The sequence below is a fragment of the Trachemys scripta genome, chromosome 7 (assembly GCF_013100865.1).
Source record: "Trachemys scripta elegans isolate TJP31775 chromosome 7, CAS_Tse_1.0, whole genome shotgun sequence".
NCBI lineage: Eukaryota > Metazoa > Chordata > Testudines > Emydidae > Trachemys > Trachemys scripta.
This window is the reverse complement of record NC_048304.1, coordinates 36,824,835-36,844,528: the sequence shown is the minus strand read 5'-3', so window position 1 is coordinate 36,844,528 and position 19,694 is coordinate 36,824,835. Positions and strand designations below refer to the sequence as shown.

General features: G+C 42.6%; 1 protein-coding gene across 2 annotated transcripts in view; it reads right to left on the bottom strand.

The window, feature by feature from the left end:
* The window catches only part of EFCC1 (EF-hand and coiled-coil domain containing 1), a 91,592-nt gene that overhangs the window by 8,999 nt on the left and 62,899 nt on the right, over positions 1-19,694 (bottom strand). For both annotated transcript variants that reach the window (XM_034777096.1, XM_034777095.1), the window contains exons 3-5: positions 9,962-10,107; positions 5,528-5,663; positions 4,656-4,821 (exon numbers count right to left, since the gene is read on the bottom strand). In XM_034777096.1, coding sequence (XP_034632987.1) covers positions 4,656-4,821; positions 5,528-5,663; positions 9,962-10,107 — 448 coding nt within the window. The remainder of the gene's footprint in view (positions 1-4,655; positions 4,822-5,527; positions 5,664-9,961; positions 10,108-19,694) is intronic.

The following is a 19,694-nucleotide window of genomic DNA, read 5'->3' as shown; positions in this document are numbered from 1 at the left end:
CAAAAGTATGTTTTAATTGGCACTTGCTGCCTCCCGATTTTCCCGGACATGCCCGGCTTTTGGGGATTTCCCCCCGGACGGGGATTTGAGCCCCCAAAAGCCGGACATGTCCGGGAAAATCCGGACGTATGGTAACCCTAAGAAAATATTATCCGAATCAACATTTACTAATTGGGCAAAACGTCACTCCTCCCCCACACTTCTGGTCAGAGTGCAGAAGTGAGATAATCCTTGGTCCACACAGAATCCTTTTAGAAAGTCATTTTATTTCTATGACACAGCTGAAAAGTATGTTTTAATTGGCACTTGCTGCAGCATCAGCTGAAAACTAGCTGCCTCCATTAGCCACATGACCTTTACTTTGTGAGCACCTCCAGCTCCTCCACCCTACAGAACAACGTGCAGTTTGGATGACTTAGTCTATATCCTCTGCCAAATAGTGACTTGAGAGTTCCTCAGTGAACACCCAATTTGAAGGAACTAAGCAAATAAACAAATAGTTGTCTGTACATACACCCAACATACTCACCATCACTGGGGAGCAGTCAGGCTAAGGCATAATTAATGCTCTCTGAGGTTGTGGGGAGGGAATTGTCTGTTGTGAATTAATCTTATTGCTTCTTTCAGCTAGCAGAGTTCCTCCTTTCCTCTTCTGGACTGCTGCTATCCTGTACATCATGGTGCTGCCCATTACAGAGAGAGCCCTGCAAATCTGCGGATTTATATCCGCAGATATCTGTGGATAATTTTTGCGAATTGGATGCGGATACAAATTTTGTATCCGCGCAGGGCTCTAGTTACAGGCATATGCAAACACATGAAGCAGAGCTACATTTCCCCCTCACATCAGTACAATGAAAGGGGCAATATATAAATGAAAGGGGGTGGGGGAGAAAGGCCTTTATCTGCTTAATCAGAGCACTTCTCTTTCTTAAAATTTTCTGGGACGTTTCCCCAATATTCTAGCCCTTCTGACCTTCTTCTCCTGTACCACCTTCCTAATGTGTTAGGCAACAGCTGCTTCTTTTACACACAGCTATTCTGAACCTGAGTCCTAACAGCCCTCTGCATCGACAACCAATAGGAACCAAATCTGCCACTTTGAAGAGATTTTTTCAGAGCATCTTCTCTGTAGCCACACTGGGGGAAAAACACACATGAACTTGTATGTCCTCTGCTGCATGCTACTGCAAGGCAGCAGCCCCCATGCTGTTCACCTTCAGTCACTAAACGAACCCTTCTGGAAAAAACTCAACCTTTTCTCTCTAGTTTGCATGCCGCTTTAATTCTGCCCACCCAGCATTCAGCTGTCCAATGTGATAACCACCTGCTTTAGTTTCTATAGATACTCTGTTCAGAATATCACTGGATATTTCTGCTGTTGTCTCCTTGTCCCAGCCTCGCCTGTGGTGCTATTTCTTCTGTACCTCCCAGTCTGCTGCTATTATACTAACTTTCCCAAGGCAGTTCTTACCTCTTGATGCTCTATCACCTCCTACTATGCAATAGATGCTAGTTTCCCTTCATCCCCTAGTCTGTTTTGTTTACATCTAAGATGCCTATAGTTGCTTTTGGTGCTTTACTGTTCCTCCAGCAGTTGAAGATGGTGACTCAATGTAGGTTGAAAAAGTTCTCCAAGGTAGTTTGCTTCACATAGGCTATATCTATCATCTTCTCTTTCCCCATTTGTTGCAAATTAGATGATGATGACTATAATAAAGTATAGATTGTTCCCTAAAATAGATATGGAGGAAGGATAATTGATTTTTAAGGCACTGGACTGGGACTCTGGGTTCCAGTTCCAGCTCTGTTATAGACTTTCTGGTTTGCTGTGGGCATGTCGCTCAATCTGTCTCACCTGTGAAATGGGGATAATACTTCCTTACCTCATGGGGTAAAATTCATTACTACTTATGGGGGGCTCACATACTGACATGATGAGTGTGACAGAAAAACCCAAACACAAAGCCAGGATATAGAGATTTGATAAATGTTTGGCAATTTAGTTTCTTACTAGAACTCCTTTTTTTCTATGTTCATCATTGTTTGGTATAGAATCTGCTAGTGAATTGTCCCTATTTGAAAACTCTGGACCAGTCTCAAAAGTGGGGACTCATTTCCATCTGTGTGTACTAAAAAAAAAAAAAAAAAAAAGAGAGAGAGAGAAAAGCACATGCAGACATAACTAAATGTGCAAACTCGCACTTGTGCTTGGAAATATTCTTGCATGATTACCTATTTGCATACAAGGGCGCATTTTTGACAGGTGTAAATTAATTCTCTACTTTTTGATTAATCTGGCCTTGCAAAACTGAGGCATTTGTTCATAGCACAAAGTTTTGTAAAGTGCCGCTATAGCTTTAGAATTTTCTCATGTTTTCCTCAGTCTTTCATCTAGGCCTGACACCTTCATTTACCTGTCCTTGGTAGATGGTATTTAAACTTTTCAGTTATTGAGAATTGGAGCTCACTATAAAATGAATCAAAATGAGCTCCTCTTTAATCTTCTGTTTTTTGTAGTCTTAGATTGGATCAATGGTTGGTCAATATGTGCGGCTCTTGCTCTTCACCTGCCTGCTGATGTTGTTTGTGTGATCTTTCAGAATTGTTTTTGTACATCTAAATACCAGAGCCTGTTGCTATTTGTGTGCTAGCTTCCCCAACACACCATGGAAAGTGACAGCTTGTGCTCACTGATTTCTTTATTAAACCAGGAAATGTATTTAATTTGGTGAGAGAGGGTATTAAGAGTTTTCCTGCACACTTTTTATGGATTTAGAAGTTCGGCTGAGCATTCACTTTTTTCAAAACTGATCTTTGATCCTTTTAAGATCACTATCTCTTAATGCCAAAGAGCTTTGTAGCAGCAGTAGCACCAAGCTAATCAACCAACTAAAATTATGCCTTCATACCAGCGATATACAGTACATTAGATGAACTGTAAATAATCTAGACTGTAATGGACTGTAATCTGGACTGTAATGACAAAAGTAAATTGATTCACAAATATTGATTTTTAAATTTGTGGTTATGCTACAATCAATGTGAAGTTTATCTCTTTTTTTTTTGTATGATTTTTAAGAAAAGCTGATATTTTTATTCTGGAATTCTAGTATAACTACTGAAAATTTATAATGGGCCTTTTCTGAGCAAGTTACACAGAACTCGTTATCCATCAGCAGAGGTTACAAAGCAGGCAACAGGACATTCCTAGCTTTGCAAAAGGAAGATGCATACATCTAAAAGTGTGAGTGGAAGGCAAGGAAAAGAGGTAAACATGGCTACCATCAGTAAGAACAGAGTGGATTTAGCTTTTTATGTGGCTGGTGTTTAAGCAGCACAGAAGCAAAGCGTTCCATTAACCTAGGTAATATTACAGGGATACATTGTCATAGAACCCAGTGTACTGACAGTATTCAGTCGCCAGTACACTGTACCAGGTGCAAGTATGTCTGCCTTTCATTATCCACACTTTTCCCCTTCAGCAAATTTCATTGCGTGTGGGGGTAGGAGGGGAGATCATGTCCTTGAAACAGAAAACTTGATAAAGCCACTGAGTGGCAACATGCAGAAAAGTTGAAGATTAAGCTATGAATTTAAACAGACCTTAGTGGTTAATAAAATCATTCCCAAAACACTGAAGTCCACAACTTCTTTTGAGCAAAGGAGCATAAAACAGCCAGTTTTTGGTTGTGAAGCAGATGAAACTTTGGAACCAATTAGGCTAAAACAATGTGAGGTGATAACATTTTTATAGTATTCACAATTTCTGGCATAGAAACAAATGAATTGCCATACCCAATCGGGCAAGTTGTAAGGCAGTTTATGACCATATTTTCTCCTCCTCCCCTTTTCCCCCCTCCATCTCTACCAAGGTATTAAATGCTACTTACTTGCTCCTCTGTTGTACAGATGACTATCTGGGCCATGTTCTGTATTAATTACTTTTAAATACCTCTGTCAGGGAAAGACTGGTGGCATTTACACAGATGAGTAGCTGAGGTTTTGTGCATTTAAATAAGATTAGGTGAAGATACTGAGACAACACATTGTGTCTTTGGAACCTTGAAGTTATGTCCACACTAGAAATTGAGGTAACCCCAGCCCCCCAAGGCTGAGGTTGAGATTTTCCTTCTGTCAGTGAGCTGCAAGATTTAACCTAAGTTGAGCACTTGCAACTGAGCCAACTGGAGGTTATTTTAAAAGGTTATTTTGGGGGACCGGTCAGAAGATTGGTAATAGGATATGTGGAGCCTTTCACCCCATGCTGAGATACCACAGAGGAACCTTGTATTTTCTGCACCTACTCTCTGCACTCTGTTCTCCAGAGCTATCAGTCCTGCGCCTTTTCCAGCTATTAAATCCACATGGATATCTGACAGAATTTTAAATACATTATTTTGTTAAAACGGCCTGTGTCGCACAAGTATAGTCCTTCAGATCCATGGAAGTTTATGCAATAGTCATATTGGAAGTGCTGTTGCCATGGAAAGCTAGGATGTGGCCCCGCTCCTGAAGTGATGACATTGTGGTGAGACATCAACAAGGTTGAAAGCTAACAGAAATTAGATGTAAATACAAAACATGAGTATTTAAAATATTTATGAAAAGAATCCTGTGTGTACATAAAATAATGTAAACCTCGCACTTATTACCTCCTTCATGTTTGTTTCCAGTTTTTTCACTTCATTCCCTTTCATCTCAAGCTGTTCAGTTAACGTGGTGATTCTCTCCGCTAGCTCCACAGTGGCATTCTCATGGTCATCATTATTGGTGCTCTCAAAATAAGACATCAGTTTCTTCACCATTTTGTCATCACATCTATGTTTTAAAAAGAAAAGTTAGCGAAACCTCCCAGCCAAGGTCAATCTGCTTAAGAGCTTTGACTGATTTCCTGCTGTTCTCCTGGCATCTCATAAATTCAAACTGGTGATTTTGACCTATAGAGTTCTTTATGGTTTGGGTCCCTACTATGCTGGTTTCCCATCTCCTCTTAGCTGCCAGCTGAGATCAGCTGAGGTGCCAGAACTAACAGCTGGAAAGAGACTGGGGGCAGACTGGAAAGCCTATTCACCCATGGCTTTACTGGAAGGAGGATTATGATGGAAAAGATCTTTTCTGGAGCATAGGGGGAGATTTCCCAGAAGGAATTCTAATCCATAATGATTGTTTATGCAATAAAGACTTATGTGACATGTTGGGATATGGGTGTTGAGAAAGATTTCCCTCTGGCATGTGGATCTCTTTTTACTTTCTTCTCTAGCATTGAGTAAAGTTTAGACACATGCACATACCTTCCCCCTTCACTCCCCAATACCTCACTTTCCTCTCTGACTCCTATAAGGATCAGGTGGGTATATTACACCCAGTCTGTGTCCTGTGACTGGGGGATTGCTATCTTTTGTTTCTATTAAATAGTTTTATGGCTTCTTACTAAAGCCACAATACTTCTGAAATCTTTTAGATCATGCAATACAATTTGCAACGGGACAACCAAAGCCTAAACACTAATCTCCATGAAACATACCCACTTCCACAACAGGGAACCCTGTCCAGAAGTTTCTTCAATTCAGCCACCTGGGATTGCTGGTCCCCTATCCACTTCTCCTCCTCTTCATCTGAGGCAGCCTGGCCCTCCACAGAACGGAACATCTGATCTTCCACTGGGGAAAAGAACAGCCACTTAGCTGGAGCTAAAGCTTGGTCATGCTCATCACCTTTTGGATACTTAATTCTCAACTCCACCTATTTAGGTGAAAGTGAATCACTTTAAAAGCTAACATGCTTAAGAGGGAAATGGCATATTCACATAATAGCACAAAAATACTCCCATAGCTTTTTAGCAGCATCTGACATAAAATTAGTGGTTCTAAGATTTGATCCACTGCAAACAAATATTTAGTAGGCGGCATCAGCAATAGTTTTGTTCTGAGCATTAATCCCTGAATTTACATCAGTTTAAATCAATTTAAATGTAGTCTTTAATTTTTAATTGTTTTACTAAAGTGCAGTGTCAGATCATTAAAATGCACGGTTTCAGTAGTTAGCAATTGTTGTTTGCAGTGTTGTTGTTGTAGCCATGTTGGTCCCAGGACATTAGACAGGGTGGGTGAAATTATATCTTTTATTAGCCCAACTTCTGGTGGTGAAAGAGACAAGCTTCTGAGCTGTGTAGCTTGAAAGTTTGTCTCTTTCACTAACAAAAGTTGGGCTAATAAAAGATATGAGCTCACGCACCTTATCCCACAAAGTCATCAAGTCAAACCATCTATAAACAATCTATAAAGCTTATTTCCTCACAAATATAAAGTTCTTAAACCTTAAACAGTATTTCAAGTACAGTGTATGTGCACATTTAGTTATAGTCTGTTCAGGAACTTAGTGTTTTTAGTGTAAGGTATTAGCTTTGTGTGTATGAACAAGTGATGGTGCCCTCTAGAGGCAGGCCTGAAAAGAAGATATGAGATCTGCAGCTTCAACCAGCTAAAGGCTCGAGCTTAAGTGGTAGAGGCTTGTGTTTTAGGAATTGAAGAACCAGAGTTCTAGTCTTAGCTACTTCTGTGTCTACTTGTGTGGAGGAGAGAGGAAGATTTATATAATAGTCTGTAGACTTGAATTTTATTTCAGTTGGCACCGAAACTGTGCTGTAGGGCTGCTGCCTATAGGTTTGTTACAATAGACTACAATGTTCACGCAGTCCAGGAAATAAAATTCAGCCATCCTCAAGATACAGACCTCTTCTGCTCAAGTTTAAAGAACAATATCCATTAGCTGGCACTAGTGGTAGGGCTTGTTATGTAATCCCTTTGCCTCACCCTCTATTGGCAGAAGGGCTGTAATCACAAACATTTGGGTAGGTCTGATGTACTGTATTCTATCCATTAGAGGGCAGTGTTGTTGCACATACGTGCAGGCCAATACATTAATCTTTTACCTGGCTACAAGCCTAAATGATACGATGCCAGCTCCTCTGTCAGGTATATTTTCTACAATTAAAAACGGCAGCCTGGTTTCTAGTTATTTTTTTAAAAATACTGGACAGTGGCATGCTAATCCAATTTGCCTTCAAATGAAGTTCCATTTACCTAATTGATGGGTTACCATAATCAATAATTCATCTGCTGAGCAGGAATAAACCTTGGTTCCCTTCAGTATTACATAGAGTGTCTGTACATTTATATCGCAATGCTTAATGCTACCCAAGTTAACTTCCTAGAACTGCTTTTCCTTCAGAACTCTTCCCACTGCCAAAACAAAGAATTCCTTTCAGATCTTCAATCTGTGATACATTAGTAGTACACATTTTTGCATAATCACTTATATTATCTTGCTAATGGAGTGTAACAGAAAAGGGATCCCGGTTGTAGGGGTAGCAGAATTGTTGATGAGCCACTGATGTTAGTTTGTTCTAGTAGTCAGTGTCGCATATGCCATGTGCGATACACAGATTAGCTCTTTACAAATGGGAGTGTGTGTGGGGAAAGGACACAAACTTTCAAGCAGCCCTAATGCCTGCACATTTAACCACTACTTATTACTTCTTCCATGCATGGAAATGCCACTTTCTCTAAATGAACACGTCCACTTACACATCCACTACTGTCATCACAATAGAATGACATAGCAGACGCTACTTTTTACATGTCCTTTACTGCCTATGGTTATTAGGACTGGAAACCAGAGAGACGTGAAATTTCTTACATGGCACTCTGAACAGCCATATAAATTGCATAAGACAAATATTCTCAGGCTTGTTAAATCCAATTCTCTAATCACATGTTGTTCAACAATAGTTACACATACTCTTCTGCAATGAGAAATTAAAATTTATAAAAGACCTACAAAAATACATCTGTAATGCATGAAATCATATTACCTGCCAACCCTAGAGCTGTGTGAAGCTGACTAATTTTGTTTGTTTAACTTTCCAGTTTCATTCTGAGTGATTTTTGTCACTCCTGTACTTGCACACCCAAATTGGTCTTTACTGGAGAAAATGTCTATTTTTATATTGTAAAGGTGTGAATATGATTTTTTTTGTATCATTCTTGATAGGAAAGACATTTAAACTAGAAATATAGGTTATTTTAGCTTGGAAATGAGGCCTGTCTTTGCATTACAAATGTTCCTACTTTAGCAAAATGTTGTGTGAAAATGGGTTCATATTTTAGTTCCTAACAATGTGGAAAATTTTGAAATTTCAAGTATTTTTGCATTTGAATATTTTGCAAATCTCTGGTCAGCTCTTCATCTAGAATTTCGGGATTTTAAAATAGCACATGTAAAAATTGGGTGGTTGTGAATGTGTACAGATCTTAGATCCATTAGTAAAGATCTTTTCACTTATGCAAATGTGTTCCCATGGGAGACCTGAGGATTTACACCCTCTCTCAGCTCACCCCCGCCCCATCATAAACAGCCTATGTAAAAGCCATCATCTTTCCAGCAGAGAATTGGATGGGACACCACTTACAGACTTTTAAGGGCCTCCCGTCAGTCTGTTCGAGAAGATGTTGATCAGTGCATGGTCTGAACTACCCATCTCCTGAGTGCAGTTGAACAACTAGTCTAAGGCTATGTACACACTTCAGCTTACGTTGGTATAAGTTACCTCACTTGGGTGTGAATAAGCCACCCCTCTGACCTACCCGCCAGTGTGGACAGTGCTAGGTCGGCTAGCAACCGCTGCCCATGGAGGCTGGAGTTAAGTCAATAGGAGGGCTCTCTCCCGTCGGCTTAGAGTGTCTGCACTAGCAGTGCTACAGCGGCACAGCTGCACTGCTGTAAAGCTCTGTAGTGTAGCTATAGTCTAAGTCTCTCACATGGTAGTACAGAGTCACTGCCACAAAGCAATCAGATCAGGCCTATGCTAGCTGTTTTGTTATATTCAACTCAAATTAAAAGTACAGAGGTGCCTTTAGAAAATCATGCTAGAAGCACTTCTTATTACCTAACATATACTCATACGCATAGCTGCACTCTAGCGGAACAAAATACCTGCTCATTTTTTATAATCAAGGACACTGATGACACCTCTCTCAGTCTCTGGAGGGCATTATTGTATCACACTTCCAGGCACACACTTCAGACCTCAAATTTAGCTGTTCACCTCCAAATCTCTTCTCAATGGATTTCTTCTGTAGCACAATTTCTTGCTCATGATTAATTCCTAAGCAGCCTGACATTTGTCTTCATTTGGCTGTAGATGTGTCCAACACCACTAAGAGAAATTCAAGCTCTAAGTTTGCAATTGCTGTCTACTTGGCATATAAACCATTACCAGGATGAAGGACCTTAGGATAATAAGACAACTTTCTTAAATGGCTCTCATCATGACAGCATGTAAACGAGCCAACAAAATTGTCATCCCATCCAGAGTCCCTATAATTTTTTCCTCTGTAGAAGTCCAGTGGTATTCTGGGTAATTATTAACTAGAGCCAGTCTTGGGAGACCTAATGGCTTTACAAGACTTTACACCCTAGTACATGCAATTCCCAGGGGAAATTGCAGCAAAATGGCATGTTTATAGCAGCAGTTAGCATTATATGCTCTAAACCAGTTGGATCATTCAAAATTACATAGGGGATAAGGTAGTTTTCAAAGAGTCTGTGTGGAATATTAACTGTAACTTGAAGTTCTCGGGTATTTTTCACACAGCAGCTAAGACCACTTACTAATAAGCAAGAAAAAAAAGTCACTCTGGTCCAGTGAATTCTAAAAAGCAGGTGATTCTTTTGAGTGTTAGTTACAAGTGACATGTTCAGGTTTTTAATAAACATAAGACATTTTTTGAGGGGAAGCTGACTTTTTATTTAAAGTTTCAAAATTCATTAGAATTAGTCTGTGGCTTTGATTGTTGAAAATCTTTAAAGCAAATATTGGTTTGTCTGCTGAGAATCTGACACATCATTGAGAAAATAGAATAACTAGGGATTTTGCACTTATAAGGATTCTCTATACCATTCTCTGACATCCCTGCTCCCCCAGTGGGTGAGCTTCGATCCAGTTGCACAGCAGATAAGCAGTGTCTTCCATCCAGTAGTGCTGCTCCTTCCTTTTGCTTTGTGCTGCCTCTTGAAGGAAGCTGAAGCTTCAGAACCTCTGACCTGGAGAAGAAAAGGCAAAAGAAGGTGGACTTTTAGTAAACTTCCAGTAAACTGGGGGAATGTGCCCAGCAGAGGCTGGTTCACCCCATTAACCATTCTGCTAAAATGAAATTGTTCAGACATGCTTCGGAAGCACAGGAGCATCTGCATTCAATGCCTATTAAACATAGCCCTTGAGGGTAGTTTTAAAAGACTTTATTAAGAATCAGAGGAAGATGGAATTAAACTATTCTTGGACTTGGGCATTAATAATTAAACAAACATTACTTATAGCTTTTTGTTAAAATTCAAGATGTCTGTAAAACATGTGCGGACACAGTCTACTTTGGCCATAAAATCTGCCTTTTCCACTGACACTGATTATGTGCTTGATTTTCCAGTGTGGGCCCCTACTCAGGGCAGCAAATCTTGCATTTGGACACTTACGTTGGTGCTTAGGTTTATAAATGTCAGTTTTACATGCTTAAGCACTGGGCCAAAGTTGAAATTCACCCTGTTGAGCAGAGTTGGTGCAAGGCTCTTCAGGGAACTTAACCCCCACTTAAGCTTTTAAAATCAGCGCTAAGCAAGGATTTAAGTATCTCTAGGTCTTTGTGAGGGGTCCTCTGCACTGGGATGACTGAATGGAGTGTCGTATTAGCAGTAATACTTAGCACTGCTATTGCTTTTCACAGGTTTAAATCACAAACACAGATAAATTAGACCTCATAATACCCTCGTAGGCAGGTATTACCCCCATTTTATACGTGAGGACACTGAAACAGAGAGATTGTGTCTTGCCCTAGACCATGCTTTAAGGCCAGTGGCAGAATTAGAATTAGATTTTAGTACACTGGGTAGCTAACCTGGAGCTCAGTCAACCTGAACAGGGGTTTTTAGGAAAATGCCTACTGGTGGTATACATTCTACCCCTTTCAGGTAACAAAAATGAAGTTCTGTCAGAGACTGAAATCAAAGGAGGTGCTAGAACAGAGTGACAAATTAAAGAACAAGAAGTTCAGAAGGGACTAATGAAGTGGCTGAACTGTTAACAATCTCATTAAAATCAGCTATTATCCTGAAGGGTTGGAAGATCACAAAAGTTGTACCTATTTATTTTTAAAGGCTTTGGGATGAACCTGACATAAGATAAAATGGCTGAAACCCATACCCTGAAATGGAATTATAAAACATCTAGATGGTTAGATGTAACAGGGCGTAACCAACATAACTTCTGCAAAAGCTAATCATGCCTCACTAATCTGTTTGAATTCTTTGAGCATTTCAACAAAATAAAAAGGTAAAGGAAAACCAGTTGCTATAACTTGCTTAGACTTTTTCAAAAATCCTTTGACTAAGTAAAGTGCTATTGTGGATTAGACATTGGCTAGAGAAGATGGAAGAACTTCAGACAAAACTAGGAGAATAGGCAGCATGATGGTGGATTACATTCATTGTTGACCAATGCAAGATAATATACATTAGAATGAATACTTTGAAGTATTGGTATATACTGCGGGGTTCCAACTATATATAATCACTCAGGAAAGAGAGCTGGGGGTCATTGTGGACAGAAAATGAAAACTTCTGGCCAATATGATGCTGTGATCCCCTCCCCGCCCAAAATGTTACAATGTGGGATTGAAATACTGAAAATATTGTAATGCCAGGTGTAAATCAGTGGTAACACACTATTCCAATGGTTAGGGCGATTTAGTTCTGGCCACCCTGCATCCAAAAGGATGTAGCAGCAGTGGAATGATTAGATGCAATTGTAAAGACTGGGTTTTACAGTAGAGAGGAAATGAATAAGAGGTGACATGACAAAGTTGTGCAGAATAGTGAATGGTCTGGAGAAGGTATCAGAGGGGTAGCCGTGTTAGTCTGAATCTGTAAAAAGCAACAGAGGGTCCTGGGGTACCTTTGAGACTAACAGAAGTATTGGGAGCATAAGCTTTCGTGGGTAAGAACTTCACTTCTTCAGATGCAAGTAATGGAAATCTCCAGAGGCAGGTATAAATCAGAGTGGAGATAACGAGGTTAGTTCAATCAGGGAGGGTGAGGTGCTCTGCTAGCAGTTGAGGTGTGAACACCAAGGGAGAAGAAACTGCTTCTGTAGTTGGATAGCCATTCACAGTCTTTGTTTAATCCTGATCTGATGGTGTCAAATTTGCAAATGAACTGGAGCTCAGCAGTTTCTCTTTGGAGTCTGGTCCTGAAGTTTTTTTGCTGTAAGATGGCTACCTTTACATCTGCTATTGTGTGGCCAGGGAGATTGAAGTGTTCTCCTACAGGTTTTTGTATATTGCCATTCCTGATATCTGACTTGTGTCCATTTATCCTCTTGCGTAGTGACTGTCCAGTTTGCCCAATGAACATAGCAGAGGGGCATAGCTGGAGAAGATAATTTAGGCACTCCTATTTACCATCTAAAATAATACAAGAGCAAAAAATTCATGAATTGAAACTTCCCCTATGGGCTGATTATCCCATAATTCTCCTCTTGAAGGTTTCTTGCATGTTCCTTTGAAGCATCTGATATTGGCCACTTTGTGAGACAGGATATGGAACTACATGGACTGTCAGTGTGATCCATTTTGGCCATTTCTATGTTCCAATGACCACACTGCCTCTTTGCTGCTCATGTTCAGGAATTAGATTCCCACAGCTTTATTTAAAAATATATATATAGATTTAATATTTTTCACCGGGATGTTTTCTAACTTAAATCATTCATTGCCGCTGTTGTGCACTTTTCACAGCTCACAAGAATTCTTATTTAAATGTATACAAAAGCAAACCAAATCCAGTTTTACTTAATAAATCTAGTTCTCTTCAAATATGTCTGGGGAACTGATTTTGTTCCATGCAAGCTGGAATATTCCTTGCACTTAACACACTCTCTTAAACATATATCAAAAGAAAATGAGAGTAAAACACTTAGAAAATTGGTCCTACTAAAACAGTTTTGTAACATGATCTTTTCATACAAGCCTTTCAAACACTTCCCACAGTTATATGCATCCACTCAAGTGTTAGAAACAAAACTCTATATAGAGTAATGGAAAGGCTGGTGCCAAGTTAAAAAGATAAGTATCATGGAGAGCTTTTGTTTAATCTAACACAGCTGCTGTCAGTTTCTAAGAAACTACATCAGTGCTGGCTCCTTGTGTACGTGCACGCGCACCAGGCAAGTAGATCAAAATGTAACAGAAAAGGGGATTATTTAGAGCTGTCTGTTAGGGAAATAGCTGAATAAAACTGCTAAAAAAATGCTTCCAAGAATAATGTTGGGTGTACAAAAAGAATGATGTACACCTCTACCCCGATATAATGCGACCCCGATATAACACGAATTCGGATATAACGCGGTAAAGCAGCACTCTGGGGGGGGCGGGGCTGCGCACGCCGGTGGATCAAAGCAAGTTCGATATAACGCGATTTCACCTATAACGCGGTAAGATTTTTTGGCTCCCGAGAACAGTGTTATATCGGGGTAGAGATTCATTTACGATCTACAGTGATCCTTAGCTTAGCAACAGTTAGCTTTCCTATCAAAATGGAGGAGAATGGTAACCTTCAGAATGGGACCTGCCATTCATTTGTTCTGTACTAAATCATAATCTTGAAATCTACAACAGTCCTTTTAAAATAAGGCAATCATTTAGGTTGTGAAATGTTAGTTTGTGGCACAGCTTTCAGTTAAAATCCAAATGATTTCCATATTCATTTTTTTTCCAGATGTTTTTCACAACATTCATATGCGAGGCAACACATCAAAGGCATTACTTAAAGGTTTCTGTTGAAAGTCCTGTTTAAAATAATTGTCTGAGAAAACTCAAACTAAAATGTTGTTTTTTTTTTAAATAGCTAAAATATAACTCTGTTTAGAAGTTTGAAAAAGGCTTCTCGCCAACCCTCTGAGTAAGAGGAATCAGCAGCATTTGTAAGTGAATCCAGGGTCCCATACTGTCCTCTTGAATGCATAATAACTGTTGCTAAGATTTTAAAAAATGGCTAGTGATTCTGGGTGCCTCAGGTTTAGGCACATATCTTGACTATGGATACCTTAAAGGTGTATGATTTTCAGAAAGTTCTGAGCAACCACATTGTGAAAATCAGGCCACTTCAAGGTTGGGCACACTCTATTTTGGGCACCTCAATTTTTTGGGTGCCCAATTTACCAGTCATTTTTGCAATGATGGTCTTTAGTACCACTGTTGTAAGCTATACTGTGCTGGGCCATTTACTGTGGAATGGAGTGTTTTTTGTTTATAAGAGATGTATATTATATATTATTTTTCAGAAATGCAACCTTTCCCTCAACTTTTAAACAAAAATAATCTAGTACTCGATTCTACAAACACTTCCTACAAAAGCTTCAATGGCAGTAAACACTATGTCTGGTAGTGTTTGGAGGATTGGGCCCTGTCTGGAACATTTACATGATTTGGGCCTGTCACAGAGTAGCTGGTCCCTGTGAATAGACCAGGCCCAGCTCCTCTGTTAGAGTAGGTGAGCCCAAGTAAGCTAATTAAGTGGGGGCAGGGCTATAAAGACATGTCAGAGGGCAGGAAGCGGAAGAGTGATTGGGGCAGCCTGTGCCTGGGGGGAGAGGGCCAGTGGTGGGGCTGTGGAGCAAGGGGCTAGGTGCTCAGAAAGTTGCCCTGGACTGGACCCAATGTTCCTGAAAAGAAGCAGAGCTGGCTGGGACTGGAAAACTGCAAAAAAAAAATTGGATCATCAAAAACCCTTGGGAGGGGTGTCTATGAAACCCTAGGGTAAGCTAAAGGACTGTTTGTTTGTTTGTTTTTACTTGCTTGTGTTGGGACAATAAATATTCTTAAAGAAGATGGGGTGGGACAGCATGTGTTTGGAAGCTGGGGAGAAGCCCTGCCCTGTGACATATGGTGGAGAATGTGGGCACTTATACAAAGGAAGAGTGAAGTGGACCTTTGGTGCCCAGTGAAGAGAGAGCCCCACCTGCAATACTGAGTGACCCCACACAGTTTGGGACTAAGGGGAAAAATGGAGGAGGTGATTTGCCTGTTAGTAATGGGGCTGCAGCAGCAAGACAGCTGCGATACTGTGGCAATAAGAACTGCAGCAGCAGACTCAGGCTCTGCTCATGCAAATGATGGTGAACCAGCAGAAACATCAGGAGACACAATTTGCTGCACCACAGAGGTGGCAAGAAGACCACTTTTAAACAGTTGGAGCAAGAGACGCCAGGCAACATGGTTGGTGATGGGACTGTGAGGTTGCTGGCCCCGGGCCTGGTGAAGTTGGCACCAGAAGATGACCACAAGGCCTTCTTTCAAACACTTGAGAGAGTGATGAGGACAGCGAGCTGGGAGGAATTGACATGGGCAGCCTACAGAGCACTGTTCCTGATGGCTGAGGCATAGGCAGCTTACTAGGAAGCAAGTGATGATGAACAGGTGAACTCCTATCTGGTAGTGAAGGCAGCCATTCTGGACCGATTAGGGTGGAGTCCTGAGGCATATAAACACAGATTTCGAGTTGCTTTGTTTCTGTGACAAGCACAACCATAGGTAGTGGCCCAGAAGTTATGGGACCTTGCAGCCTGGTGGGTCTGCTCCAAAGACCAGCTCGATAGAAAGGATCATGGACCAAATTGTCCTGGAGCAGTTTCTAAAGGTTGTACCTTTGGGAGCCAGAGCAGGGTAAGGCACTTTCAGCTGGCCTCAGTCAGGGAAGCTGTTGAACGAACAGAGACCTTCTTTGAGGCTGAGCAACACAAGCGGCTGGGTGGCATGGCAAACTGAGGGAAGCTCCCTAGGGGGAAGACCTCAAGTGGCCAAAAGTTGGGGGATACACAAGAGCTCCACGGGCCCCAGGTAGTTCTACAATTTAATGGAAACATGCCTGGGCATGGCAAAGGGGGCCCGCTGGCATGCTTCAGATGTGGCCAGTCTGGGCATTTCAGACAAGAATGTTGAGTCTGTGTGTGAGTGTGATTATCTAGGCTGTTAATACAGCCAGTCTAGGGTTGGAGTCCATTTGGAAACATTAAGGGGGCTTGGCCATACGTGCTATGAGTAGGTTGGGAGAAGTTGTGATTGAGGAACTCATAAACTCAGGTTGTAGGTGCACTCTTGTCAGAGAAAATGGGGTGAGGGTAGACCACAAGGTAGACCAACATCTGCTGGTATGCATCTCATGTATCCAGGGTGAGACCCATGTCTACCCCACAGCAGAAGTTGAGCTGGAGGTCCAGGACCGGAGAACTCAGCTGCATGTGGGTGTGATCAAGGAGCTACCCTGGCCAATAATTCTGGGGCGAGATTGGATAGGTTTCTCAGCCCTCATGCAGCGGGAAGTAAAACAATAGCCCAGGACAGGGAGGGTCTCGGGTTGACTGGAAAAGGAAATAAGGGGCTGAAAGCTGGAGTAAGGATGGTGAAGGAGAGTGAAAAGGGAGCATGCGACCATCCCCAAGGCCTGCAGAAGCAGCTTAAATCTTGCCAATAAGAATTGTAGGAGGTAAGCACTTATGGGGAAAGATTATTAAACAGTATGTTCGGAACAAAAGTTAGCCTGGGTTCAGGGGGGAGGCTGAGAAAGAAACAGCCAGTGGTGAGCTGGAGCCGGTTCGCACCGGTTCACAAGAACCGGTTGCTAAATTTAGAAGCCAGTGTAGAACCTGTTCCTAAAGGGGCAGGCGGGTGGGCAAACCGTCCTGTCTGGCCCGCCTGAGCTCCCATCTGGGGGGGCCAAGGCTCCCCCAGCCCCTCCCCCGCTTCTCCCCTCTCGCAGAGCCGCCGGAGCCCTGGGGAAGCGGCAGGGCTCCCGCGTCTATTTAAAGGACTGGGGCAGTAGAAGCAGCTGGAGCCCCAGCCCTTTAAATAGTCCCCGGAGCCTCCCACTATCCCAGGGCTCTGGGGGCTATTTAAAGGGTCTGGGGCTCCCCTGCTTCTACCGCCCCGGTCCTTTAAATAGCCGCCGGAGCCCTGGGGCGGTAGAAGCAGCGGGAACCCCGGACTTTTTAAATAGCCCCCAGAGCCCCGCTGCCGCTACCCCAGGGCTCCAGCAGTGGGGCTCTGGTGGCAATTTAAAGGGCCTGGGGCTTCAGCCCCTGCTGGGAGCCCCAGGCCTTTTAAATTGCTCCCTGGGGAAGCCGGGCCATCCTGGTATGCCGTACAGGGGCATACCGGCTTACTTTCACCTCTGGGTAAGGGGATGGGGCTGCAAGCTCCAGCGGTTGCGTGGCATCCTTACACAGCAGCATGGTAAGGGGGCCAGCCGGGGCTGGGAGGAGGGATTGAATAAGGAGTAGGGAGCGATTGGAGGGGGCGGAGGTTATGGAGGGGTGGTCAGGGGATGGGGAAGGCGCGGGTTGGGTAGGCATGGGAGTCCCCGGGGTCTGTCGGGGTGGTGGTGGATGGGGTTGGGGCAGTCATGGGACAGGGAGCAGGGTGAGTTGGGTAGGGGGTGGGGTCCTGGGGGGCAGTTATGGTGGGGGGGTCTCGGGAGGGGGTGTTCAGGGGACAAGGAGGGGGGATTGATGGGTTGTAGGTTCTGAGGGGGGCAGTCGGGGGCAGGACGTGGGTTGGGGTCGGATGGGTGGGTGGCGGGGGGGAGACAGGCATGTGGGGCTTGTATTCACCACGTGGTTCCCTACCGGGTCTTCGGCAGCACTTCGGCGGCGGGTCCTTCACTTGCTTGGTCCTTCACCTGCCGCCGAAAACCCGGAGTGAGTGAAGACCCCCTGCCGCCGAAGTGCCGCCGAGGACCCGGTAGGGAACCGGTTCTTAGGATTTTGGGAGCTCATCACTGGAAACAGCAATGCTTAATCCTATAGAAAGAATTGGCCTGTCTCCAGGTAAAGAAAAGTACTAGGGAATGACAGGTTTCAGAGTAGTAGCCATGTTAGTCTGTATCCACTAAAAGAACAGGAGTACTTGTGGCACCTTAGAAACTAACAAATTTATTTGGGCATAAGCTTTCATGGGCTACAGCCCACTTCATCGGATGCATAGAATGGAACATATAATAAGAAGATATATATACATACAGAGAACATGAAAAAGTGGAAGTAGCCACACCAACTGTAAGAGGCTAATTAATTAAGATGAACTGTTGTCAGCGGGAGAAAAAAAAACTTTTGTAGTGATAATCAAGATGGCCCATTTTAGACAGTTGACAAGAAGGTGTGAGGATACTTTACAAGGGGAAATAGATTCAATATGTGTAATGACCCAGCCACTCCCAGGTTCTATTCAAACCCAAGTTAATGGTATCTAGTTTTCATATTAATTCAAGCTCAGCAGTTTCTCATTGGAGTCTGTTTTTGAAGCTTTTCTGTTGCAAAATTGCCACCTTTAAGGAGGCTGGTAGGAACCCAAACAAAGTCTCAATCCCAACAGGATACTGTGAAGACCCAGAAAGGGCTGAACAAATGGTAGAGGGCCAGATAAGGGGCTAAGGATGGAAGCAGGGCTCCAGTACGGGAAGGGAGACAGAAAATTCCTATTTTTATTAGGGCTGTCAATCACGGTTAATTCACGCAATTAACTCAAAAAAAGTAATCACGATTAAAAAAATTAATCGCAATTAATTGCAGTTTTAATCACACTGTTAAACACTAGAATACCAACTGAAATGAATTGAATATTTTTGGATGTTCTTCTACATTTTCAAATATATTGATTTCTATTGCAACACAGAATACAAAGTGTACAGTGCTCACTTTATATTATTATTTTTATTACAAATATTTGCACTGTAAAAATCATAAACAAAAGAAATAGTATTTTTCAATTCACGTCATATAAGTACTTTAGTGCAAACAAGGCTTATTTTCTCTGAAAAGGGGGAGGTATATTACAGGGTAGCTGGTCCCTGTAAGTATACCAGGCCCAGTTCCTGTGTGTCAGAGCAGTTGGGCCCAAGGGGGCAAGGCTACACCTAAGGCTATAAAGACCTGTCATTGGGCAGGAAGAGGAGGAGTGATTGGGTCAGGCTGTGCCTGGGGGGAGAGGAGCTAAATCCTGTGGAGGGGCCCTGGAAGGCTGTCCTGGACCTGTTCCAGAAAGGGAGAATAACTGGCTGGGAGTGGAAGAAATGTAAGAAGCTGGATCACTTCCCGGGAGGAGAGGCTGTGAAACACTAGGACAAAGGATGAGCTACAGGACTATTTCTGTTTGTTTTACCTGCTTGTGTTTGGCCTGGGGAGGCCACTCGTCCAGTTTTATACTGGACAGGCCTCTTTTTGGCTGGCTTGTCTTCTGCCCAGTACTGGGACAACATGGATGTAGTTTTGTCCAGTATCTGATGGGGGGATGCCTTTTTGAACAGTGCATGGCTCTGCCCCTGCTGGTGTGACTTTGCACACGTGTGAGGTCAGGCTGATGGGGGCAGGGCAGTTCACCGTTGAAAATGGCATCCCCTGTGTAGCATGATCTTGCATGCACCATGTATGGTCATGCTGGTTGTGGGGAGAGGTCATGCAGGCAGGAGTTGGCCCATGCTGTTCCCAGAAGTGCCAGAATGTTGGGTATTTTGGGACATGTGTATGGTCACCATAGTTTTGACAATAAGCCTTCTTAAAGGAAGCTGAGTGGGGCAGAGTGTGTTTGGAAGCT